Source organism: Ixodes scapularis, unplaced genomic scaffold (genome assembly GCF_016920785.2).
Source record: "Ixodes scapularis isolate PalLabHiFi unplaced genomic scaffold, ASM1692078v2 PGA_scaffold7__128_contigs__length_106722199, whole genome shotgun sequence".
Taxonomy (NCBI): domain Eukaryota; kingdom Metazoa; phylum Arthropoda; class Arachnida; order Ixodida; family Ixodidae; genus Ixodes; species Ixodes scapularis.
Window position 1 is genome coordinate 51,849,551 of NW_024609882.1, and position 26,097 is coordinate 51,875,647.

The following is a 26,097-nucleotide window of genomic DNA, read 5'->3' on the forward strand; positions in this document are numbered from 1 at the left end:
CTCTGCTCAATTTAGCGAGAGAAATTACGTCACGACTTTGTGTCACGTGACGTCAACACCAGTTCAGTTTTTCCGCTAAATTTAGCGGGAAAAATGACGTCACGACTTCGTGTCACATAACCCATGAACAAATTCAGCGGCAGTAGGGAAGCGCACCACCCTCTCTTTGTCGTCGTTCCAAGCGCTTGCGTGCCTACTTTCCTTTCCTTCCGCCGGGTGGCAGTCCCGTCCCGCGTGTCAAGTTTCCTCCGGCTCCTCGGGGCGGCGGTAGTCCTCGACATCTGTGTGCGTACCGTTCGTCACTATAATCACAGATCAAGACAACAAATCTGTTCGTACCTTTGTTCGAAATTCTGTCACGTCTGTATCGTATGCTAAACAACTTCGCTGGTCGTCCACCTTCACAGAGTCGAATGGCTCATCATTTTTTTAGCTAATTTTCGTCTGATCTTTTTTTGGTCTAGCGAAGAGGCATCCATCGACAAAAGCTGTCTCACTACCTGCATAAGTAACAATCACCCACAAAAAATAACGACAGCGCACAAAAAGAAAAAGGTGGCAGGCGAAAACAGTACACACTGTAAAAAATGACCGTGAAATAAACAGTCACCTGACCGTGAACGTCACGGGGCGCCCACCGTAAAAAAAAATACGGTATGTTGACAATGTTTTTCGAGTGAAAAGAGTACGGCGACGGAGGAAAGGAGAGGAGCGAGAGAAGGTACGGCGACGGAAGGAAAGAAGCAGAACGCCCCAAGCGAGGCGCGCTACACACTCCGCGCCACGCTCCAGACACACGCACGGGACGCACGTGATGTGTTGGAGGCCTTCTGCGCCTGCGTCGTCGGGCTGCTCTCCAGTTCGCGGCTCGCGCCTTGACCCTCGCCCAGGGTGTAAGATAGACAGGTGGGGAAACGGCCCATAGAAACCTACCGCAGCGCCGTGACCGGATTGTGTACTCGTCTGCTTGCGGGAGGCTTGCGGGTACCCCCGATTTGCGACAGATGGCGCTGCGGCGAGAAGAAAAAAAAACTGGAATCGAATTTGAATGGAACTCTATTGGAGAGTGCGCAAAATAAACTGAGAGCACGACAGTCCTCCATTGAAAATACACGAGAAACCTTCTCCGTTAGTTTAACCGGTCGCCAGCGTTCGGCCAGCTGGAGTGAGAGTTCGCGGTGCTCCACATAGATGTCGCCACAGAAAAAGAGAAAACCGAGGGGGACACAATCCGGTCGCTCATTTGGCTCTCGTTTCACCACCTGTCTATCTTACACCCTGCCCTCGCCCACAGCCCTCCCCATCGCGCTTTCGCGCCGTTCCCAACGTCGGGTCGCCATCTTTTGTTTCCCGAAGGAAGAAAACAAAGCGAGGAAAGTTTGCGGTAGGGAGCACGACCGTGGCTACCAAGACGGCTGACGGCGCAGTACCCGAGGCGTTTGGCGGGCCCGATAGTAAACGAACATAACGTGAGTATCATTTTGAATATGAATGTGGCAAGCACGATCCGATTCTGAGAAAATTAATGACCGTGGCCGGCAAGATCGAGAAAGAGCCGGCACCGACAAACCGGCAGCACGTGCGTTGACGGAGTGCATCGCTGGCCGGCTGGCGATCGTCGTTCGCGCTCCTTTTCGGGAAGGGAGCACAAGCGATTGAGAACCAGCCAAAGATAGCTTCAGATTAATACTGCACATTCTCGCGATTTGTCGGTCTTAGCTCTTTTCTCTCGCTTTAGTGAGGCGACGGCTTGAACAACCATGTTTGTTTGCCGTGTCTGTTCAAAGGGGTCAACCACGTTAGTCGAATATGTGCGTCATTATGACAGCCACGAGTTCGGAGCGCGGCAGATTCCATGTATACACGCAACTTGTTGTTTGCAGTTCACTACTTATGTAGGGCTCAGATGTCACATCTTACGGTTTCATAAAGGTCAACTGCGCGCGAGTGGACCTCGGCTCGATTTAACGGGTGACGTAAACTTAAAGTGCGGCGTGCACGGATGCGTTCGCGAGTGCTCGAGTAGGGCTCAGATAGTAACTCATCTTAGAGAGCACATCGACAACGGGCAGTCAGTCAGTTGCCCGTATTTTAGCTGTGACAAGTCGTTCACTGCGAAACCTACGTTTGCGTCTCACCTATCAAGAAAACATGTAAAATCAGCCCAACAAGCGAGCGGTTCTTCTGAGCAACAGGCAAGCGCCTTAGGCGCAACCAGTTCTTCAGGGCAACAGGCAAACGTGTTAGTTGCAACCGGTTGTCAGAGCAGTGCTTCTCCAAAAGATGCAAGCATGGGGGGTGCTAACTCTGTAGGTGGCACCCCTCAGTTTTCACCGTCTCCAAGTGAGTTAAAAGAGTGTGTCGAGTACGATCTGGCTCTCTTTTACCTAAAGCTAGATTCTAAGTACTGCTTACCTGCTTCCACAGTTCAGCATTTGTGGCAAGAAATCGAAAACCTGCATGGCTCGAGTAAGCAGTGCATGTTTAAAGCCTTGCATGACAAGTTGGAGGAACGCCTGGGGACGGCTGATGCTAAAGAAATTGTTGCGGATGTAAACAGCCACGATGTATTCAGCAGTCTGAATGCTACCGTGTTCAATAGTGAACACAAAAGAAGAGCCTACTTTAAACAAAAGTTTTCATACGTCCAGCCAGTGCAGATTTATCTTGGGCGTGACGGAAACAAGAGAGATCGTTCATTTCAATATGTGCCAGTACTGGAAAGCTTAAAAAGCCTACTGCAGGATGGTTCGCTTGCTGACTGCATTCTTAACACGTCTTTAGATGACAGGGACGCGAGCTACATGCAAGACATATCAGACGGTTCAGCCTACAAATCAAATCCTCTCTTTAGTACTGGGCTGCCAACATTTAAGCTACTGCTGTATCAGGACGCTTTTGAGGTTGTGAATCCTTTGGGATCCGCAAGGAAGAAGCACAAACTTGTTGGTGTCTACTTCACTCTTGCAAATTTCAAAAAACACAGGAGATCTACCAGAGATCACATTCAGCTGGCTCTTCTTTTTGCTGAGAAAGACATCAAAACTTTTGGAATCGAAAAAATTTTTTCTCTTCTTTTACGTGACCTGCTCGATCTCGAATTGAACGGAATTCTTTTTGATGGTGTGCACGTCAAGGGGACAGTCGTATGTATCCTCGGAGATAACTTGGGATCTCACTTTATCGGGGGCTTCACCGAAAACTTCAGTTCCTCCACTTTCATTTGCCGCTATTGCCTACTCACACGAAAAGAGTTCAGAGAGGATCCGTGTCGGCTTGGTGAAAAAAGGACTGCAGAAAAGTATGATTTGGCAGTTCAGGAGGTTGAAGAGACTGGGTCGTCTGTTGAAGGGGTGAAATCAAACAGCCCATTTAACAGTCTGACATTCTTTCATGTATGTGATGCGGGACTTCCTCCTTGCATAGCACATGACCTTTTTGAAGGTGTTGTTTCATACGACCTTCTCCTTTTCATAAAGCACTTTACAGAGACATGCGAGTGGTTCTCATTGAAATACCTGAACTTCAGGATAGCATCTTTCAAGTTCTTGGGCTCTGACACAACTAGCAAACCCTGTGAAGTAAACATAAAAGGAAATAAGTTAGTTGGTGAAGCTGTTAAAACATGGAATTTGCTGCGCCTGCTTCCTCTGTTTGTTAGCCATAAAGTTGACACTAAAGATCCCATCTGGTGCCTCTACCTTACCTTAAGGAAGGTGGTTGACATTATCTGCGCTCCCAAAGTAAATGAAGAAATGGTTGCCTACTTGCATGTGCTAGTTGAAGAGTACCTTGCAGACCGCAAAGAGTTATTTCCTATGGCACCTCTGAAACCAAAGCACCACTACCTGCTTCACTACTCCACGCTCATCACACAGCTTGGTCCACTAATAAACCTGTGGACGTTGAGGTTTGAAAGCAAACACTCATTTTTCAAAAATTGTGTGAGACGCCTGCAAAATTTCAAGGCACTGAACAAAACCCTTTCTGAACGACACCAGCTGTTGCAGGCATACCTGCACTCTGAGGCATTTTTCGATCCTGACATTGTAATGAAGGCAGGAATGCCTTTTCTAATTTCAACTTACTCGGAAGCTCTCCAGAAATGCTTAGGCAGTTTTAACTTCACGTCAGAAGACACCATGGTTACAAATGAGGTTTCATACAAAGGGACATCCTACTAGTCAACTTCCCTCGCCGGGCCTGGACCTGGATGGTATGGGGGTGGGCGAGTCCTGGTCCGGATGGTGACGACCGATGACGTACGGTGCTCGCCCGATGACAGCCCCCGGGGAAGTTGATAATAAAAAAAAAATACTAAAAGTTGTTCGATCCCGCTGAACACATTGCGACGTTGGTTGACTTTACGGTGGCCAGTGTGGCCACGTTTATTATGAAACAAAACAACTCAACAGTGAGTGAAAATCCCAAAATTAAACCCCGTACTTTTGTTCCCAGTCTCCCAAAATCGAATATAAGCCAATCCTCCAGAATCCCTCTCGGGGATCCTTTTGTAGCCTCGTAGGGGCCTCCTTTCCCCTCAGGGTCCAACCAATCCCTTCAAAGTTCACCACTCCCACGTGATACACTGTTCTCCAATGGTCGGCGAGCTGTCAGCCTGGCACTTCTAACGGCCAAATCCAAATTCTTTCTAGAATCAACCCCTGCATTTTACGCAGACGGACTGGCGCCAACAGCTAAATTATTACAACGGGTAAAAGGCGACAATTTGATACTAAGCGGCAAAAACCTCTATGTACAGGCACATTCGGCTAAAAGCTACAAGCCTCTCCAAGCGCGGGCTGTCCCGCTCCCGGTCCGAGCAGGCTGCCGAAACCCGAGACGCCTCTTAACGACCGCGGGGGGAACCGCTCCCGCATCGCAGACGCTCTGGCCCCGCCGACACGAACATAGAAAGCTAAAAAAACAAACCAATGCCGACGCAACTCTGGAAAGACAAACTTTCCTAACAAAAATCACCTTAACTAATAAGCAAGATTGCTACAAACTTAACACCTCCCCACCAAGAATGTTGCAAGTACACTTGTTGTTCGCGCAACATCAGTCCCACTGTAAGTCACTTCGGAGACACACAGCACAGAGCAAGACCCAGAGCCGTACATTCCAGATTCCACAATGTCCGTGTATATATAGAAACCCGGAAATCGGAAAGCTCTACTGTACGGGTGCAAACACTACCAGACACTCCACTGCTAATAAAGTTCGCACTAGGAGAAACAAAAATTCAAAATAAAACTAAAACTATGCGATTTGAAAACAAATGCAAAATGTTCCAAGAAAGGAAACTACAGACACCTCTCAGCGTCTCCCTCCGCCAGCGCTTCCTCTAATCTCTGTCGAGCCTCGACAGTGCATCTGCGCAGGAATTAAGTGCGCCCTTTATGTGCGATATCTCTATGTCATACTTTTGCAACGCCAACGACCACCTCGTTAAGCGAGCACTGGAGGACGTCGAGCGTGTCAGGTACGTAAGTGGATTATGGTCGGTTACGACCCTGATTTTTGTGCCATACAGCCAGGTGTCCAAGCGCCCCAAAGCCCAAACAACAGCGAACGCCTCCCTCTCAATCGCTGACCATTTGGTCTGAGCGGCCGTCAGTTTTTTGCTTAGAAACGCAATCGGCCTCTGCACACCCTCAAAGTCCTGGGATAGGCACGCCCCAATCGCCCGCTCCGATGCATCGGTGGTCAAGACAAACTCCCTATTGGGATCCGGGGCTGCCAGCGTCGGCACCTTAGCGAGTGTCGCCTTCACCGAGCAGAATGCCCGCTCCGCCTCCATGCTCCACGGAATGTTGTTCGGCACCCGACGATTCGTGAGATCCGTCAACGGGCGCACTACGTCGGAATACCCCGGAACATAGTCTCGATAATAATTGAAGAGACCCAGGACGCTTCTGAGATCTTTTTTTCGTCCTAGGGGCCTTCAGTTCCGATATTGCGCCCGTCCTCTCGGGGTCGGGGGAGTGGCCCAATGAACCCACTACATGCCCCAGGTACCTTACCTTTGGTTGGGCAAACTTGCACTTTTTAGGATTGACCGTCAATCCCACCTCTGCGATGGTGGCGAGTACCTTCTGAAGGTGTTCTAAATGTTGCTCCCACGTCTCTGAGTATATTGCTACATCATCAATGTATGCGGATGCATAGCTCCTGTGATCTCTCAGTAGCTCATTCATCACCCGTTGAAAGGTGGCCGCAGAGTTCTTTAGACCATAAGGCATTACCTTCCACGCATAAAGGCCACTAGGTGTCGCAAAAGCAGTATAACGCTGCGACTCCTCCTCAACTGGGATCTGCCAATAACCCCTTGTCATATCTAGGAGCGAAATATAGCGAGCCTTGGCTACATCATACAACAACTCTGTCACATTTCCCATCGGGAAGCTGTCGGTTTCTGACATGGCGTTTAGCTGTCGGTAATCTATGCACATGCGCACCGTTCCATCCTTTTTTGCAACGCACACAATTGGGTGCACGAAGCTGCTCTCGATGGGGTAGATAAAATCCCAATCAAGCAGTTCAGCAATCTGTCGCTCGACCTCGGCTCTAAGAGCGAGCGGTACCTTGTACGGATACGACTTAGTCGCTTTCGCTCCAGGTACGAGAGTTACCCGATGGACCCCTACCTCACATCGTCCAGGTCGCTCAGAAAACACCGACGGGAACCCCATCAACAGCTGTTTTAGGCCCATTGTCTGACTCTGGGTCAGGTTCTCAGAGCCCGCGAGGATTTCCTCGACACTAACGTCATGTGTATGTCCGCTTGGCACGCTTTCCACGGGTCCAAAGTCGTCATCCGACTCGAAGATCACGCCGACATTGTTCGCGTGCACTATGTATCTCCTCAACTTGTTCGCATGCACCCAGCGCTCGTTCCCCTCAGCAAAGCGGACAATGTAACTGTCCGAGCGTTTTTGCTCTGTGACCACGGCAGGTCCCAACCACTTAGGTTGCAACTTGTTCGCCATACCCGTCTCGAGCACAAGCACTTGTTCCCCTACTTCAAAGCTCTTCGGACGCGCTCTCAAGTTATACTTCTGCGCATAGGCACTTTGCAGAGCTTCGGAGTGCTCGTTCACCACTCGCGCCGCTTCTGCCATTCTGTCCCTTAAACTTCTGAGATACTCAGCTGTCGGTTTGTTTAAGCCCAATGGCGGCGTCCACTCTCCCGTCCATGTCTTTCTCAGTATCGTTAACGGGCCCTGTGGCTCCCTGCCATACATCAGTTCGAACGGGGAGCTCCCCGTAATTTCGTTGGGGACCTCCCGATACGCCCAGAGAAGGCAAGGCACATAAAGATCCCACTGCCCTCCTTTCTCGCTCACCACGTGTCGAAGCATAGCTTTAAATGTGCCGTTCCAGCGCTCAACAATTCCGTTACTCTGGGGGTGGTCTGGTGCTGAGAACCTGATCTGCACACCGAGGCGGTCAAGGAGCTCTTTCGTGAGTTGGGAGGTGAAATTGGTTCCCTGATCGCAGCAAATCAGCTCAGGCACCCCATAACGCGAAAACACGTCCACCAGCGCCTGACACGTGGCTTTTGCCGTAAGTGAGCGCAGGGGTATGACCTCGGGCCATCGCGTACACAGATCCACTACAGTTAATGCATATTTGTGGCCACGGGCCGAGCTCGGCTCGAGCGGACCGATACAGTCCATGTAGACCGTCTCAAAGGGTCGCTCGGGCCTCGTCAACGGAGTTATCGGGACCCGGTCTGTAACTTTCCCTCGGGAGCATACCTGACACTCGTGACAAGCCTGGCAATGCCGTTTCACGTCAGCGGCCATCGTTGGCCAAAAGAAAGCACTTCTAATCCGCTGTTTAGTTTTCTTTTGCGAGAAATGCCCCCCACACGGGGTGTCGTGTGCCAGCCGTAATACCTCGGCATGACGAGACTTCGGCAGCACCAGTTGCATCTCTTTTTTCCCTTCAACCTCCTGTTCATGAAACAAAAGTCCATTCCGGATTACCATGCCATGCGTTCCGCAACGCGCCTGTTCCCACAAGGATTCCAGCGTACTATCTATCTTTTGCTCCTCGGCAAAAGTCGGATCAGCTGCTTCTGGGGTGACACTGCCGGTCACCAAATTTACGGCGCTGGCCTCAGTGGCTTCTTCCGCGTCTGCTTCACTTTCAAAATTTAGCGGAGTGATTTGCTTTCTCGACTGTTCTGATTTTGTCCGTGCTTCCTCGATCGCGATAATCTCTTTTGCCTCCTCACTGAGCAGCTTCTGCGCCCGTTCTAGCTCCTCTAGCGCGTCCGGCGTGAGTAGCGCATCAACCCCTTCAGCTAGTTCATCAGTTACAGCACACAAGATTGTCACCTGCGGACTCATATCTTTACCAGCTAGTTCTAGGCCCAACGGCACGTACATTAGGTCGGCGGACACCTTGTGTCCGAACGCCCCCCTCAGACTGACCTTGCCTTTCCCCTGGCCGCGTACCTGATCAATCACAATACTTGACCTCAGTACCGTTATGTCCGCGCCCGAATCTAACAAAGCCTGGAACGACACGTTTCCGGTTTGAAGAGTCAACCACGTCAGCCCCGTTGTCTCCTCGTCAGCTTCAACTGCAACAGGTGCTTCTGTCGGTCGACCCACCGGCCCCACCGCCGCTCTCGCCGCAAGCTTCGGCGCGCCCGACCGCCCGGCCTCGGCATGCCCTTTATCTCCGACGGGCCTGCTCTGCGGGCACTCGTTGCGATAGTGTCCTTGCTTCCCACATGTATGGCACCTGACAGCGCTCGATCGATCCCATGTTCCTCTTCCTGCAGCTGTCCCCTTATTGGACCTCTGGTCTTGTTTTGGAACAAACTGTTTCCCAGTGCTCTCACGTTTCTCGAGGCCTCCACGAGTCCCTCGTTTACTTTCCCCGAACCTTTCAGCCAGCTGCGCGAGCTCCTTTGGCCTTAGCCAGTCCTTAGTCTCATTTTGCAGGACATACATGCGCGCGTCCTCCGCCATGAGATGCTTCATTCGGTCTGAAATTATCAATTTCCGCAGTTCATCAACTGTCTCAACCTCCCTGCTTTCTAAGTAATAGCCGAACATAATGTCGAGCTGGGTTGCAAACTGAGACCACGACTCCGCGCTCTCCTTGCGTGTTTTGTAGAATATCCGCTTGTACTCTTCCGGAGTCATTTTTAGCTCCGAAAGGACCAGCTCACGCAGCTCCATGAAAGAGAGCACTCTACCGCCGGCTCGACTAGCGACCATTGCTCTGGTCTTTTCTCCGAGAAACGGCAAAATGATCGCTCCTCGCGCTTCCTCGGGTGTCTCACAGCTATTCATCATCGTCTCAGCGCTCTTAAACCATGCCGGAGCGAGGGCTCCAGACTCCGGCATCGGCGCGAGGACGGCGCGGAGTTCTTTCGCGAGCTCCCCCATTTTTGTCGAGTCCCTCGAACCCCTTTCACTCCTGCTCTGAACCTGCGCCAGCTTTACCCTTTCAATCTCCAGTTGGAGTTTCAGTATTTCGAGGGTCCTATCTGATGGGCCAATGCCCACTGCCTCGTCGGCTGTTCCCGAAGTTAACTCTTCGCCACTTTCGTCCTCATTACTGTCTGCACCCGAAGAGCCGCTCTTCGCTTTAGACCTAGTGACCACGGACATTGTGAGCCTCGGAGAAAACAACCCTGGGTCTTACCTGGCAACGAGGGTCTCGCCGTGGCGTCGCAGTTTCCCGGGGCGTCCCTGTGGCTCCGCCGCGATGTTTCCTTCCGTCTGTCTCGAGTCCTTGACTCCCGGAGCCTCTTGCTTGGATGTCGCTCCGTCCGCCGCACACAACGCAGCAGGCTATTGCCGCCGTCTTCTCACGCAGATATTGGCGGGGCTCACCTTCAGCTGACGTCGTGGTGTTCTTGAGTCCTTTGACTCCCGGAGCCTCTCACTTGGATGTCGCTCCGTCCGCCGCACACAACGCAGCAGGCTATTGCCGCCGTCTTCTCACGCAGATATTGGCGGGGCTCACCTTCAGCTGACGTCGTGGTGTTCTTGAGTCCTTTGACTCCCGGAGCCTCTCGCTTGGATGTCGCTCCGTCCGCCGCACACAACGCAGCAGGCTATTGCCGCCGTCTTCTCACGCAGATGTTGGCGGGGCTCACCCTCAGCTGACGTCGCGGTGTTCTTGAGTACTATGACTCCCGGAGCCTCTCGCTGGGATGCCGCTCCGTCCGCCGCACACGACGCAACAGGCTATTGCAGCCGCCTTCTCGCGCAGATATTGACGGGGCTCACCATCAGCTGACGTCGTGGCGTTCTTCTTGAGTCCCTTGACTCCCGGAGCCTCTCGCTGGGATGCCGCTCCGTCCGCCGCACACAACGCAACAGGCTATTGCCTCCGCCTTCTCACTCAGATGTTGGCGGGGCTCACCGTCAGCTGACGTTGTGGCGTTCTTCTCGCAACCCGTCGCAGGAAGTCAGCGGGATCCTGTCGACTGCGCCAGTCAACTTCCCTCGCCGGGCCTGGACCTGGATGGTATGGGGGTGGGCGAGTCCTGGTCCGGATGGTGACGACCGATGACGTACGGTGCTCGCCCGATGACAGCCCCCGGGGAAGTTGATAATAAAAAAAAAATACTAAAAGTTGTTCGATCCCGCTGAACACATTGCGACGTTGGTTGACTTTACGGTGGCCAGTGTGGCCACGTTTATTATGAAACAAAACAACTCAACAGTGAGTGAAAATCCCAAAATTAAACCCCGTACTTTTGTTCCCAGTCTCCCAAAATCGAATCGAAGCCAATCCTCCAGAATCCCTCTCGGGGATCCTTTTGTAGCCTCGTAGGGGCCTCCTTTCCCCTCAGGGTCCAACCAATCCCTTCAAAGTTCACCACTCCCACGTGATACACTGTTCTCCAATGGTCGGCGAGCTGTCAGCCTGGCACTTCTAACGGCCAAATCCAAATTCTTTCTAGAATCAACCCCTGCATTTTACGCAGACGGACTGGCGCCAACAGCTAAATTATTACAACGGGTAAAAGGCGACAATTTGATACTAAGCGGCAAAAACCTCTATGTACAGGCACATTCGGCTAAAAGCTACAAGCCTCTCCAAGCGCGGGCTGTCCCGCTCCCGGTCCGAGCAGGCTGCCGAAACCCGAGACGCCTCTTAACGACCGCGGGGGGAACCGCTCCCGCATCGCAGACGCTCTGGCCCCGCCGACACGAACATAGAAAGCTAAAAAAACAAACCAATGCCGACGCAACTCTGGAAAGACAAACTTTCCTAACAAAAATCACCTTAACTAATAAGCAAGATTGCTACAAACTTAACACTACTCATTTGGTGCCTTCGTACCTACCTGCATGGACAATGAGTTGTGCTTTGGTGAAATAATGTTGCTGTTAATTCATAACAGAAATAATCTCTTCACTGCTGTGAAAGTTTATAGCACAACATATTTGCCACATTTGCATTCATATGCAGTGCATGCATCAGAGCAGTTTGCATGCATGCACATTGATCAACTAACGGATTATTACCCACTACCTGCGTATAAGGTACAGAATGCAATGATGATCATCCCAAAACACTGGGTTCCTTCGTAGGATGCAGGCCGTCAAAGAACAAATAATTGCGGCCTTGCCAAACCTGACCTCGGGTGAGGTTGAGAGCGTCCTCAACAAATTTATGAGCCTTGGCGTAGAGTGCCCAAGTGACCTCAACTTTCTGACTGAGGGAGACCTCGCAAGCATACTCAAACCAATCCAAGCCAGGAAACTCGTCGCCTACCTCAAGCCACAGAGTAAGTACAATATTTTTTCTACTCAGACTATTACTGGCAATTATATTATGTATTGCAGAGCATATTATGCTCTGCAATACATTATAGTATATAGGGTTCTGTGTTTTTGGAGTTTATCTTTTTTTTTAATTTGGAAAATGTTTTTCGAAGTTTTATTTTTTATTAAAAATTCAATGTTTTTTTTTTGTTTTTTTTTTCAGTCTTCAATTTTACAATATTTTGATATTAATTTCACAGTATTTATTCAGAAAAATTACAACAGGAATAAATAATAGTCAGTGAAAGAAACATCAAAGAACGCTGACAGAAATTTTTATTGTATAAAATATTTAAATAGAGCACTGCCTTGCAGTTCAAAACTTGGATGTATTACAAACAAGCCTGATGTAATAAACACAAGCATACAGTGTTTGTATTTTAGTGTAAGTGCTTCTGTCCCCAAAACGTATCCTCACTATCACAGATACTACACGAATGTGCTGTAAACCGGGTGCAGGGGAGAATGTTAAAACTTCAGCTTCTCGCAGACACTCCTCCCATGAAATCGACGGGAACATAACACCCACTGTGACAGAAAAAAGGCCGCCCTTACTTCCTGTAGAAATCAGAGATGGTACAGTCTAAACTTAAGACAAGGAAAACCGCTAATAGAGTCGGATGCTTAGCTCCTCCTGTCGTCACCGAAAAATACATTATCCTCGTCAACATCACGCATCTCCTCAAGGCTAGTGGCCTTTCGCATTGATCAGGCATATGCAAAATAACTAAGATTTGTTTGCCATCGTGACCTCCAAAATCAGCGTTTTTCAGAAAAAATCCGAATTGACAAAAAAGCTTTATAAAAAGTTTTAGCTGCGAGCGTTTTTTGGGTTTTATTAAATTCATTCGAAAACATGGAACCCTAATTATATATGAACAAGGCTGAAGGGCTTATTTGCTCAAAGTGCAGTTAAGTCGGACCACAATTAATATGTACCCAAGTCTTTGGTAGGTGCCAAAAGTACCTACTCAACTCCAACACACGGCTGGATGCACATTAGCTGCTGGACACAAGGTTGCATTCCTTTGTGAGGATCAACCTATTTGCTGACATACTATCATTCTTGTGACACAAACTCTCAGATTTTACTTTACTCACATCTTAGTACTTCCTGCTGCTCGTTTTCCAATCTCCCAACAAATCAATTAGCTGGCCGGTCAACTTTTCCACTATCTGGAAACAAAAGTATTGCAGATGTGCCAACACCGAATGGAACCAGACGCCAAACACAATCGACGCCTAAATAAACAGACTGCATTTTCGGACATACTGTGGTTGTGACAAGTGAGAGCCTGTGTTCCGCAGGTAGTTTAATCCAGATTAACAAGTTTGGCGACAATTAACTGCAGCAGCGAATCATGTTCGGTGAACTTGTGGGAGAGCAGCTTTCTCGTCGAAACATTCTGGTTATGCTTGAAGGGGTTATGAAACGCTTTTCCAACTTTTTCCTGTTTAGCTTTCCTCCTCAACTCATAAATAGCGCATTGTACCAAACAGTTAAAGAAGACGAACAGGGGGTGTCCCCTCTTGCTCGCACTCTCGTTTGTGTAATCCCGGACATATCCATTCTTCCGCTAGAAGATTAGCCCGTCGCTCAAAATTCAGACAAAAGTTGCTTTCCCCACCCCGTTCATTCCGAAGCTGACAGTGCTGTTGAAGCTATGTGCTCCTTGGGCCAGCCACACTTGCCACGTGAGCGTGTCAAATGTGGCTGCAGAGAATGAAGTCAGGTGATGAAAGGGAGGCGGCTGATTGGTCCGGCAAGCGCGTAGCTTCCACCACAATGTCAGCTTAGAGGTGAAGGGAATAAGTGAGGTCCGGTTGCGTGTGACGTCAGTTTGGACCCGATGACACGCTTTTGGGACCGCGGATGTATCACAGTGAAAAGGCAGAGAGGTTGCGAAGGGGAGGAGGTACGAAATAGTCCGCTCTGTTTTCAAATTTTCGCACTGAAAGTCAGGCTTTTGACTTCCTACTTTTTTTCTTTTGGTCCACTGAACGATGTGCTATTAGTAAAATTCCAATCTAAAATGATTTATCCCAACCCAAAAATCGTTTCATGGGCCCTTTAAAGGAGCTGTGCAACAATTTCAGGGCTTTCTTAAATAATTATGGAAGTTGATGCCTGACACTTCTGAAGTGAACTACAGAAAACAGATTTTGCCTGGATACCCCAGTTTTATTTTAAAAAATGAAAAAGATCCAGGTTTCTGCCGCCTCTCAACTCGTACGTCGTCTTCCAGGTCACGTGCGCAGTGACGTTGATGGGGTAGGTGCGGGGTTCCGGAAAAGTTCTCTCTTTACAGTTGTCAGTGAGAAGCGAGAACTCATCCGCTCGCGACCACGTGCTGGCGGGCGCAGCGCGAACACTATGGTGAAAGGAGGAAAGTCTCATCCGGGTCCCGCCATACCTGACCGGCTCTGTCCCCCTCCGCCTCCGGCTTCTGGCGGCTGTTCGCGGGAGCAGATAGAGCTCACGGTTCTGTGGACCTAGGATAGATTGTGCCACTAAAACTCCGTATAATAAAAGTTTTGTCGATGATACCAGGTTTTTGACGCATTTATATATATGTTGGAACGCCAAGATTTATAAAAAAAGTTACCTTTTATCGAGCAGGTATTCGCACAACTTGCTATCTTTTTACAAGGTTCCCCATTGACGTCATGCCGCGTGTTTCTCATGGCCGCCGCTCGCGGCTGCAGGTCGGTGAATATTCTAAGTTTTGCCTCGCTATCATGCGGCGGAATCGCAACATTTCGATGAAAGGAGATGTGTTTTCTGTCATTTGTGACAAGGTGAATATCAAAAGTAAAAGATCCCAATTCTTCCAACGTTAAAATCGTTGCACAGCTCCTTTAAAAGCCCAGGACACCAAAATTCAGAGGTCGGCATTTTAGGTCACCCTCACTCACCCTCACCCTCAGAGCCACACTCACCTAAGCCCCTCACTCACCCTCACAGCTACATTCACCTTCAGCACTTCACTCACCCTCATCCTCACAGTCACACTCACCTTCAGTTCTTCACTCACCCTCACTGAACCTCACGGCCCTCACACCCCTCACACACTCATGGCCCTCACGCCACTCACTGCCCTCATGCCCCTCACTGCCCTCACGGCCTTCACGCACTCATAGCCCTCACGCCACTCACCGCCCTCGCACCCCTCACGCACTCACCGCACTAATATTCTAAACTTCCTGTTTTCTTAATCCTTTATGTAGATGTCTCCGACAGCAAAACTCCAGAACAGTTTGGGGCTACCTCTTCTGAAGCCAGCACCTCATCAAAAACAAGTTACCATGTCGACTCAACCTGGGCAAACAATTTTGACATACAGTGGAAGGAGATGCCGCCAAGGCTACAACAGGCCCTAAAGGAAAACAAACGGCCTTTGCCCAAAGATCGCAGGGAAATGGTCAGACTCATCATAAAGACGTCAATGGAAATGTGCCCACGGCCACTGAGGAAGCAGCTGGACATGATTGCAAAAAAAGTGGTGGACCAGTACCCATTGTCTTTCAAAGATGTCTTGGATGGAACAGTGGTTGGAACAGGACATGATTCTCTCCTGAACCAGCTTCTTGCCAGGGTGGAAAACGTGAGACGTGAAGACACGGAAAAGATAGCAGTGCCGACGCACACAAATCGAAAACAGAGGAAAGAGCGTAGCTACGGGTGTCAGAGCAGTTCCCCAGGTTACACACTTGAGGAAGAGCTGGAAATGAACAGCGACAAAGAGAGATTGCAGGCAATGTTTCGTGAAAGGTGTCGGCCAACACCGATGAAGTCCTTAAGCTCATGCGATCAACATATCCATTGCAACGTAGGGACATTAACTCTGAAGTGATGCCAATGAGAGAACTGTTGTGTGCATGGCCCTTCTTGTTCGTCCCTTCTGGTCTCTTCTGTCACTTTAGTGCCCTATGCAGTTTTGATATTCAAGACAGACTAAGGGAGTCGCTGCAAAAGAAGAAGGATGTAGTTCTCAAACTAATGAGACTGGACAAGAGGACAGAAAATGAGTATACCAAGCTAATGGAAGACATTGCAAAAGCTGGAGACAATGCAAGTCCAGAAGCTGGGTGCTTGGCACTGATGATACTACTTGTGACATGGTTCGGCGAAGAGAGGGACTGCCTCATTCTGAGGAAAGATGTGAGTGGTAGCATTTTATTTTCAAGCCTGATCTACTCCAGGTCAGAGTTCCTTCTAGCACTGCACCCAAAATGTAGTAAAGCATTTGTTGCTTTTCTCGTTGCATACAGCTATTTTGAGAGCTTAATCATTTTGACAGTATCTACAATCTTAAGCACTCTTGACTTCTTGGACCATTTCTTCTTGCCTTTGCACAATAACCTAAAGTTGTTACCTGCCAATGCATGTTGCATTAAACCTAATTTCTTTCCTAAAGCAAATTGCTAAGCACTGAATGCTATCCACAATGGCACATTGTCAGAGTTTGTGGTTTTGCGAGGAGGAATATCTGATTAAAAATTGTTTAACCACATCCATGACAATTTATCATTCCTAAGTCCAGAATGTCTTAAAAAAACCACTAAAACAAATTTTTTTAAACAGCGTGGTTAGGGCACATGTGTCAAAAAAGTAATTTTACGCAAAAAGAAAAAAATATTCTTTAGAGCAATATTGATGGCGTGAGACGCAATTTATTTGATAGTCACCTCCTTTCCACTCGCTTTTTCTCGGCATTTCAGGCACGTGAAGGAGAGGTGGATCGGCTTTGCATTTTATTTTTTAAGCCTCGACAATGAGGTGGAGAGAGTGTATGACCATCTCGTTGAGGTGGAAAGAATGTATGACCATTTCACGATGTCATGAACTTTGCGCACAGAAATTAAAATAAATATCACGCGATAAATATTGCTCTAAACATATTTTCGCATAAATTTATATTGTTGACGTGCGTGTCCCAACCAGACTGTATAAAAACAAATGTGTCAGAGCAGTTCCCCAGATTAAACACCTGAGGAAGAGCTGGAGATGAACAGAGACAAAGAGAGATTGGAGGCAATGTTTCGTGAAAAGCCAGCCAACACCGATGAATTCCTTACGCTCATGCGTTCAACATATTCATTGCAACGTAGAGACATTAACTCCGAAGCTATCCCAGTGAGGAAACTTGTGTGCATCGACTCCGAAGCTATCCCAGTGAGGGAACTTGTGTGCATGGCCCTTCTTGTTCGTCCCTTCTGGTCTCTTCTGTCATTTTAGTGCCCAATGTTTTCAGTGGCCTTGTAAGAATTAGTGGTTGTGGAAGCGGGGATTTGTTTTAACATAACCATGCGTCTTTCAATTTTTACAGCCATTTCTAACTGCTGCTGAAGTCGAGGAGGACCTGCCAATTTCTCCTTGCATTATAGCACTGGGTATGTTTATGAATAGATTGTATCATTATATGTACTACAAATTAGCCCTGTCCCTGAACTAAGTTCCAGAAGTTCAAGTTCTAATGTTACAACTTGTTATTAATGCAGAAGTAGAATATAAATAAAAATGGTGTTTGGCGTTTTTGGTTTAAAGCAGTAAAAGTGGCAACTTAATTTTTGTAAATTCAGTTTTAAACGAGAAAGGTCAGTATTTCAGGCCACTATGGCAAGCCAAGAGGAGACGGGATATGTCGTCGCACTTGACTGAGTAGTCGACTATCTCACCTACGTAACTGTGAAGTGTTCTGTTGGTGGAGGGTCTGCAGGACAATACTCTTTAGGGAGTACTTGGGTTTGTCGTGGATGCAATCTGCATTCATTTTGTGGCTCAGTCCTTGTGCATCAAGTTGGTGTCGTCTTCTAAAAGCCAGATTTGGAGTTTTTTGTTGTTTGTCACGCCCTTTGATTTCCACTGTTTCTTTTTTATGGGGAGGGGAGCTGTTTTAACACCTCCTCAAGCTTCTCTCTGGTTAGTGGGAAGCAGTTTTGATAATCCTATAAATATGAAGAGCAGAAAAGTGCCAATAGTTACGCTTGTGAATTTCACAGTTTAGAATTTGTCGTCATCCTTACAAAGTGCTAACCAAGGTTATGTTTGTCATGTCAGGAATTATTGCTGCGGATATATAATTCAGATATCTGTCTAATGTACTGCGTTTTGGAGCGACCTCATTGAAAAATGGAAGTAGTCGATGTGTATTCACCAAAAAAAAACCGGTAAGCTTTCATTTCTAAAAATGTTTGCCGATAAAATTGAAAATGTATGTCCGATCTTGGAATATGCGGGGTGCGTATGGGACCCATACAGGAAGCAGCAGGTTGCGCAAATTGAACGGATACAGAATCTGGCACTTCGGTTTTTTTTCTGAGTATAGGCGCACAGAGTTAGTTACGGCAATGAGAAATGAAGTGCGGCTAGATTGTTTAGAGAAAAGAAGGAAAGTGTGTAGATTAAAGGAATTATACGCGGTTGCTAATAATGGCTTGACAAAGATTAATTCTGAAGTGTACATTTTTGCCTTCAACATCACGCTCCAAAAGAACAAGCAATACTAAAGCAATTGAACCCTACCAGTACAGAAATGATGTATTTAAATACTCTTTCTTTTGTCGGACTATTATTGAGTGGAACACCCTGCCTGAGCAAGTTGTCAATTGTTGTAGTCCTCAATTATTTGAAGCACAGCTGAATCAATTGTTTGGTTAAATTTTGCATGTGGAAATGTTTTTGAGCATGCGTGGGTTGCTGCAACCTACCTGCACTCGCCTCATACGGTGAGTGCATGATTGAGTTATTTCTGTGTGTTGTTTTTTCCCCTCCTGTGTGGAACGACAGGTCCACAGTATTTCAAATAAATAAATAGATAAATTTCTAAATAAAAGCCAAAAGAAGTATGTCAAATCCTAGAACAATAAAAACCTAAAAACACTGATAACTAAATATAAAGCAGGTCTCAGAGTTTAAATCAAATACAAATCATTTAAAGTGTTTCACATGTCTGTCAGACAATTCATGAAATCTACAATGGCTACCTATAGCCCATAGCGACAACACACGTTTCCGAAGTTGCTAGAAGTGACAAATCATTCGATTTCTTTGCAACCAATAGAAGTATGTGCTAGATGTAACGATACAGCGAGTATCCATGCGAATGCGGTGGTCATGTGCAACTGGGGAGGGAGAGGGCCTTCGAGGTTCCTGTTCAGTTTTGGTGGCACATGTCTCCCCTCCACTAACCAGTGAACATTTGCCTAGGTGCCTTCACAGGCCATCCTCTCCCTTTCTGGAGTAGAATTCTGACTGGCCTACACTCAAGCAAGCTCACTCATAGTGGAGGGAAGGCAAATCGAGCCAAGGATCTCATCTCCTGTCGGCAAAAAGTAATGTTGGAAGTGTTTCGAATGTGGGGGGGAGACCGGCAGTGAGGGTGGGAGGGACGAAGCTGGGCCCCTTCCCTTCTCCCATTTTGTTTTTACAATTATTTGAAATGTCCACGATCTGGAGGTGCAGCCCAGCCCCATTGTTCCAATGCCTTGTCAGCAACTCTACTTATCTGAATGTTTACTATTTTCTCATTTTTTAAACTTTTGTAGGGGATGATCTGTGGACTGCCCACGAGTACGCACTCAGCATTGATGGCAGGCTCATGGTTCAGAAGATACCAGACGTCCCTACGGCATGGGCTGCACTCTTCGCGAGTCACTATTGCTTTAACATCTGCTACGCTGAAGGCCTGTCATCGACCCTCGAGTTCCTTCAGAGGTAATTTCCTGTTCTGTGATTTTGGTATATGTATGTGGATGCCTAGTAGGACTCCATACTTTTTATCTATATCATTTCCAGGCTTATTGTTCCTATCGAAATAAAGCAAACACCTTGCACATTTACTGTCATGAAAGACATAGAGCCACAGTTGGTACCTTCCTTCTCATTTGTGAAATAGAAGAGCACATATCTCGCTGATTGGAAGGCTGTCCCAATTGCTTCCGCCAGCTCCAAACAACTATAGCTCCCACATCCTGCACCAATGCTGCACTTTTTATTGAAATTGCACCCGAGCAGAGTCCACAGATCGAGCAGTCAAACAGCTTCAATTGCATGTATGCATAGGCCAGTGGTCTTGGTATTTCATCAGGCAGCTGGACTGCATTGTAATAACAAAGCTCAGAAATCAATTTTAGGGAAACATTTAAGCACAAAGCTAACACTACCTCAACCTGGCATGTAAAGGTGAAATAAACAAGAAAATAAAAAAATAGAGCTTATCTTTCAAACTGATTTGCCCCTTCTGACCATTACATGTCATTTTAACGTGCCCATCTACAACGAAACAACTCCAGCAATATTGCATATTTTGATATGCTCCCGCTTCTCACTAACGTTTTTGTATACAAGCTTAGTGTTTGGTCCCACCTATTATAACTTGTGGGTCCTCAGGTTAGGAGAGCTGCAATAGGGGGGCATGAAGAGATGCATGCGGCTCACGAGCCGCAGTTTGTCCCCTCCTGATATTCTCTTTACTAAATATTTTACTTTCTTCTAGTCTCTCCCTTCGGTCATGTATACATATGTGACACATATGACTAAATTGACTAACTTTTCAGGTTACCAACTTGGATGAAATGTTTCTTTCATGGCACTGATGCTTATTGCAGAGGTTTCCTGAGCATGAACCCTGACCGTGGCACCAGAGCCAAGCGCTCCAAGTCGGAAGTGAACAAGAAAGTACTTAACCTGGTCAAGAAAATAGCAGAGCTGGAGTGGAATGTGTGAGGCTGTAAGTATGATTCACTACAGTGTTCACTTAATAAATGGGAAGTGGACATGAGACTTATTTTGAAGAGAAGCAGAAGAAGGTGAAATAATTCAATGAGCGTAAGAGTCCACTGTCACTAGAGAGGAAGAATAATTCTCAGAGATAGATAGATGCAGGGATACATTTACCACTAACGAAGAGTATGTGAAGGTTTTGTAACAGACCACTTAGCAAACTACAAGCATTACTCACTGGTATAGTGTGTTTTTCTGCCAGTGATGGATTTACAAAAAAAAATGCTCTCACTTCAATTTTTGCAAAAAAAAAAAAAAAAAATTGAATTTGGCGCTTGATTAGTACTTCTCGTGAGTCGGCCCCTTTATCAAATTATCTCTGCTGGATATCAAAACAATGATATCACACAGCTTATTTTAGAGCAAAATTTCCGGCTGTAGACAGGTACCTGGAAAGGTTAGTTCGTGAAATATTAAAGGCAATTTTGCAACTGTTACCCGTCTGGGAGGGGATGTGATGAGGTAGTTCACAATAATGGTTCTTCATTGATTCTGGCGAATGAGTGTTCGCCATCATTGTTCGCAGAGTCCCACCCAGCTTGTCACCATTCTGGGAATAATGGGATCACATAACCATCACCAGTGTGTGGTCACCTGATCATACTGCAAATAGTGAATCGGTCATAGTCAGATGGTCACATAACCACACACACCATACATCTGAGTGAGCCCAACACATTCTGACCTTTCATAGCTTTTGTGAGCATAATCAAGCTTGCCTAAATTTTTTCTTACATTGTTGTGATACTGCTCATGCCTACATTTCGCCACACATTACTTCATCCCATTATTATAGAAAGCAGTGAATAAGACCCTGCTTCATGGCTGGACCATCAGAGTGGGCTTGAGCAAATAATCAAAATTTATTGCTGCTCTGGACAATATACTATTCAATTTTACTTTTGTAAAATTGATGCTGTGCTTTCAAGTTTGGGAATTTTCGGCATTATGTGTGGTCTGTCCAATCTAGTTAGCCACCACCATTGGGCGCACTTTTAACCATACACTTGTGCACCACAAAGAGGTGGTACCCACAGGTTTCACACTGATTCTGCATATCTCGTCTCGCTGTAGCAGAGGCTCATGCTTGGGAAGGAAAGTTGTCATTTAAACATATGGTCCACATGTCTTTGAATAGACAGGGAAGTTGAGAAATGATAATCTGAAAATTCTAAGTTGGTGTAAGATTTCAAAAACCAAGTCGTTTGCTAGTACAGGGTCTCCTAAAAAGTTCACGCACTAACATGGCCCGCAAATTTGAACATGTATATTATTTAGTGCATGGATTAAATGATGGAGATGTTAGTATTGTTGATAACAGTGCGGACATATCAAGTAGTAATATTCCTTGAACGGATATATTACTAGTTAAATTAACATGTTAGAATAAACATAAAAATCTTTGTTAAATGCAATTGTTGTGAATAACTATGTTACAGAATTTTTTACCCTGAACTCGACACTAGTGGTAACACAGGGGTGGGAAAGGAAAGCAGGCATTGTCTTCTAGTTTTGACAGGCAAACAGATGTATCTTAATGTAGTATTCATAACAAAATGAATAGGAAGTGTGCTTTCAAAATCCAAAACTTCCTTTTGTTGCTTAAAAATATATTTTTGGCTGGCCCAGAAGGTGCTCCGAAATTACTCTGACCGTTTACATCACATCAGCACTAGCTTGGAGTTACTTTCCTTGATTTTTTCAGTCTGTGGTTTTCTACTCATTCTGTTCTGTTTGAATATGTCTGTTGAAGGTCGGTCATCTTATGTGGGAACGAGGCATGCGACATGGGGCTCGGGCTCATTCAACGCAAGGTCTTGGCACCAGGAAGATTTCAGCAGCCATAAGCAATGGCACTTGGGTCTAAATTTGGTGAGTATGATAATGATCGAGCACCCAGCTGCTTGTGTGAAAAAAAAAAGGGGGGGGACACTTATGCTCGGCCTTAATGTATGACACGTTGGCGGGAGGGCAGGGGGTGGAGGAGGAGAGGGGAGGTGGGGGCAAGGGCAGGGAGGGCAGCAGTGGGGAGGGGGGGGGAATCCTATGATCCCTTGCATGCACAAGGGATCGTGGCGCAAAACATTGAGGGGTTTCTCGACATGCCGACGCTGGACGCCGGTTCTTTTGCTGCATTAACACTATTGGGTTGAAACATAACTTACCTAGCCTCACTTAAAACTCAAGCATAGCTTTACTACGCTGCCTATAATTACATGAAAAAATGTCTATGTGATGCTAGAAATGAGACATGGTTAACATGCAGTCATATATTTTAAGAGAAATGATGCCACACTAGGTATAGTGCACCTTATACATGGCAAATATAGGTCGATGAAATGAGAAGCATGTAAGTAGCAGCTGCATCACAAGCTGTCCTTGTTTATTTTGGATATCATCTAAAATTGAAGTGCTGAGCACACTGCTTTAACCATTTGTTTATCTGAAGTGACACTAGGCACAGTGCACAGAGATTCTATTGCCAGCTAAGCCTGACGTTCGCAGCTAGCCCTGATGCAACCGGCCACGACTATTCATATCTCTTATGGTGCGAACATGTCAGAGAAAGATTAATGATGCCTTTTCAATACTGCACGGTGGCAAGAGAATTGCAGTCTCTGGTGGTGGAGAAAGACTAGTTCTACGTTAGTGCCAACAAGACTCAACCAGCTTAACTCTCGATGAAGAGGAGGAGTAAATTTCTATGTGTGCTGCTTAATTAATGTCAACCCCTGATTTTGAAAACAAACTCACTCAGCTCTTAAGTTGAAAAATGTCTAGTAAGTAAATAGTAGGCTTTCCCATAAAATAGCTGTATTTTTGTGCAGCACTCTCTGCCAAACTTTGTGCATATCCTCTCATTCATTTGCCCAGGTATATAGGGGCTGTGCTGGGATACTGAAATGGTATTCGAGAAAACCAGAATACATGTACTACATGGCTAATATATAGCTACTGAGATATAATGAAGTTTTACTTGATTAGGACAAGCTAAGCTAGAGGGGGGGTTCAGTTGTCACATAAAGCTTCTTTCAAACATTGTAAGCAATATCAGCATCATTAGTTTCTTTCCACAGTGAATAAAGCGTGGCTAACATTATACAACATATCTGTTAAATTGCTTCTATTTTGGCACATTTATATATGTTATATTGATAACTGGTTTCTTTCTTTTCCAGATCAGAGGGTATATGGACCTGGGTCTTCATCATCCAAGTAAATAAATGTTCTGTTTTTATTTCTATCCTACACACAATTTATGCTGTGTTCTGGCTTAATTGCATTTGCATGTACATACACAACGATCGCATTGCAGACATGAAGACCACACTACAATTACAATAAACAGCATGCCACATATATTACAGGCACAAAATGGCTAACCTAAGGAGACTTCATGACCCATTGTTTGATTCATTGTCTGTTGACCAGTAGTAGGAAGTAAATCGAAGCAGCAAAACATGTGCGGTGAAACGCTAAGCATGTCGTACAATGCGCTGGGTAGATGATAGAATCCGACAATGCTTACTTTTGTCGAATTTTGCATACTTTCTGACATGTTGTACGAAGTGCTAGCGCTTCATTGTGCCAGCATTTTGCACCTTCAATTTACTTCTTACGATGGCCAACTGGCAGTGAATTAAACGGTCAACAATTTTACGGTGACCATTAAATTAGCAGTCAGTTGACCGGCAAATAAACTGCCACCATGCCGTGATCTTAGCGGCAGTCAGTAAATCTCGTTTACGGTGTGTTCAGCATCGCCCCGTAAAATTAACGGTATCTTTTTTTACTGCGACCGTTTAATTTACTGGGAGATGACGGTCAGGCAGTAAATTTGAATTTACGGTCTCCCGTATAAATTACGAGAAGTTGCTGGCAGCCAGAATGCCGGTCAACTTACCGTAATTTTGACGGCCCATTTTTTACAGTGCAGTAAAAGAGCGCTGTGTTTCTCCCGCGTACTCTCCAATCTGTCTTCGTTTCAACGTGAAACGTTCTTTGGCTGGGTTTTTGGCATTCCGTGAAGCCGAGAAGTGAAGCCTGGATAGAAGCGTGGCCGCGAAGCTCGACTTTGATTGGTTTTGACCTCTGAGTGTTTGTGTATGTGTGTGTGTTTGGGGGGGGAGGGGGAAGAAGAGGGCCATCGCTGTAAAAAAAGACCACTTCCATTGCTAAGCGAGCGTCTTTCCAGTATGTCGCCACACATTGCCGTCAGTTCAGGTGCTATTTGGCGGGAAAGCCCTGCGGGACATCCGCTCTGCGTCTGGCAGATAGATCCTTGACACCCTGCCACGCGTTTTTAAAACCCGGATTGGCGCCAGTATCTCCATTCCGAAAATCGCTATCGAGTGTGCATGCCACGCGTTAACCCGGTCGCTAAACTAACCGACGAAGAGCGCCGAGGGCGTAGACGGCAAAAGTTTCACGTGCAACAGAATTTCCAAGCAATTTGCTATGCATTTCTTTTATCGCAGCTCTTTTTTCTCGGCAGACGTGCACCACTCTAGGCCGGGAATCAGTCTAAACAAAAACGGATCGCCTACTGATTTTACGGTGCTATCGGTCCAGACATTCAAAATTCTATAGCCAGAATTAACTTAATTCTTTTGGTACCGTCGTCTCAACTCGAGAATGTGCTTCTAAATTGCGGTGCCGTTTTAATTTCCCAAAGCCAAAATTCATCAGCAGATTATAGAGAGTGCACACAAAGCAAAACAGCAGTACGTCGTCTTCTCTGAGGGCAGTGGCCATATCCCTTGAAATTTACACCTCGACAAAAAAAGGTGTACATGCGAACTTTCAAAGCCACCGACGTTAGCACGTCGCCTTTTAGCCATCCACCTCCACATTCTACGACAGCTCGGGCGCTTTTTCAATGGAGTTTTCAAAGCTTGGTTACTTAGTAAAGAAAGCCAAGACAAACGCCGGTAAGCAAGATTAAAAGGAAAATGAAGCTGCTTTGAATTGGATTAAAATGACTTGATTAGTTTTAATCCGACCCCAAGCATGGCGAACATCACAAAAAGTAGGCTATTTCATGCGCGCATGACCTAGAAAGACGCCTTTGAAGTTGTATTAAAACCACGCCCTCCCGCGGTAGTGGGAGAGGGCAGTAAAGGGAGAAGAAAAAAATGACGTCACGAAAGGTTTCTCGCGCGTGCTCGTCGACTCGTAGAGCCAGCGTCGTGCATCGTCGGCGGTTCATGCTTCTGAAAGATGCCAGCTGAAGGTAGGAAGACACACGAAGAGAGAGAGAGAGAGAGAACAAAGAGGACAAACACACTGCTGGACTAGCAACCATTTACTGAAGATTTTCTTTCACGACCATTAGTTTCATATCTCAGAACAAATGGGTGTGGAAGAACAGGTTTACCTTCACTAAAAGGTTGCTAGTCTAGCAGGTCCGAGCATTTTTCTTCAGAAGAGGCAGGCACCTCAGCGAATTTGAGGAGCTTACGCGAAGCGGAGGCGAAACGACGTAAGGAATTCCAGTTGATA

The 26,097-nt window shown here is 46.6% G+C and overlaps 2 protein-coding genes across 4 annotated transcripts; one reads left to right on the forward strand and one right to left on the reverse strand.

Moving 5' to 3' along the window:
- The first annotated feature begins 1,313 nt into the window (after window positions 1–1,313).
- On the forward strand, window positions 1,314–23,848 carry LOC120846537 (sterile alpha motif domain-containing protein 3-like). Of its 3 annotated transcripts, XR_006076552.1 has the most exons (8): window positions 1,314–1,469; window positions 11,577–11,773; window positions 15,039–15,972; window positions 17,141–17,204; window positions 19,359–19,527; window positions 20,421–20,542; window positions 22,349–22,467; window positions 23,775–23,848. XR_006076552.1 is itself a non-coding variant. In XM_042286171.1 (4 exons), exons 1-4 carry the CDS (start codon window positions 15,616–15,618, stop codon window positions 20,536–20,538), a joined length of 708 nt encoding a protein of 235 aa, XP_042142105.1. In that variant the 5' UTR covers window positions 15,600–15,615; the 3' UTR covers window positions 20,539–20,832. The 3 variants fall into 3 exon arrangements, 1 of the variants encoding a protein (XP_042142105.1); XR_006076553.1 differs by lacking the exons at window positions 1,314–1,469; window positions 11,577–11,773 and having other exon boundaries at window positions 15,600–15,972; window positions 19,359–19,496; XM_042286171.1 differs by lacking the exons at window positions 1,314–1,469; window positions 11,577–11,773; window positions 22,349–22,467; window positions 23,775–23,848 and having other exon boundaries at window positions 15,600–15,972; window positions 20,421–20,832.
- LOC115320635 lies at window positions 3,078–9,638 on the reverse strand. Its single transcript, XM_040218325.1, has 3 exons — window positions 6,651–9,638; window positions 3,488–3,574; window positions 3,078–3,236 (listed from the first exon to the last, which is right to left on the reverse strand). The coding sequence occupies exons 1-3, from the start codon at window positions 9,636–9,638 to the stop codon at window positions 3,078–3,080; spliced, it is 3,234 nt and encodes a 1,077-aa protein (XP_040074259.1).
- Window positions 23,849–26,097: the final 2,249 nt, after the last annotated feature.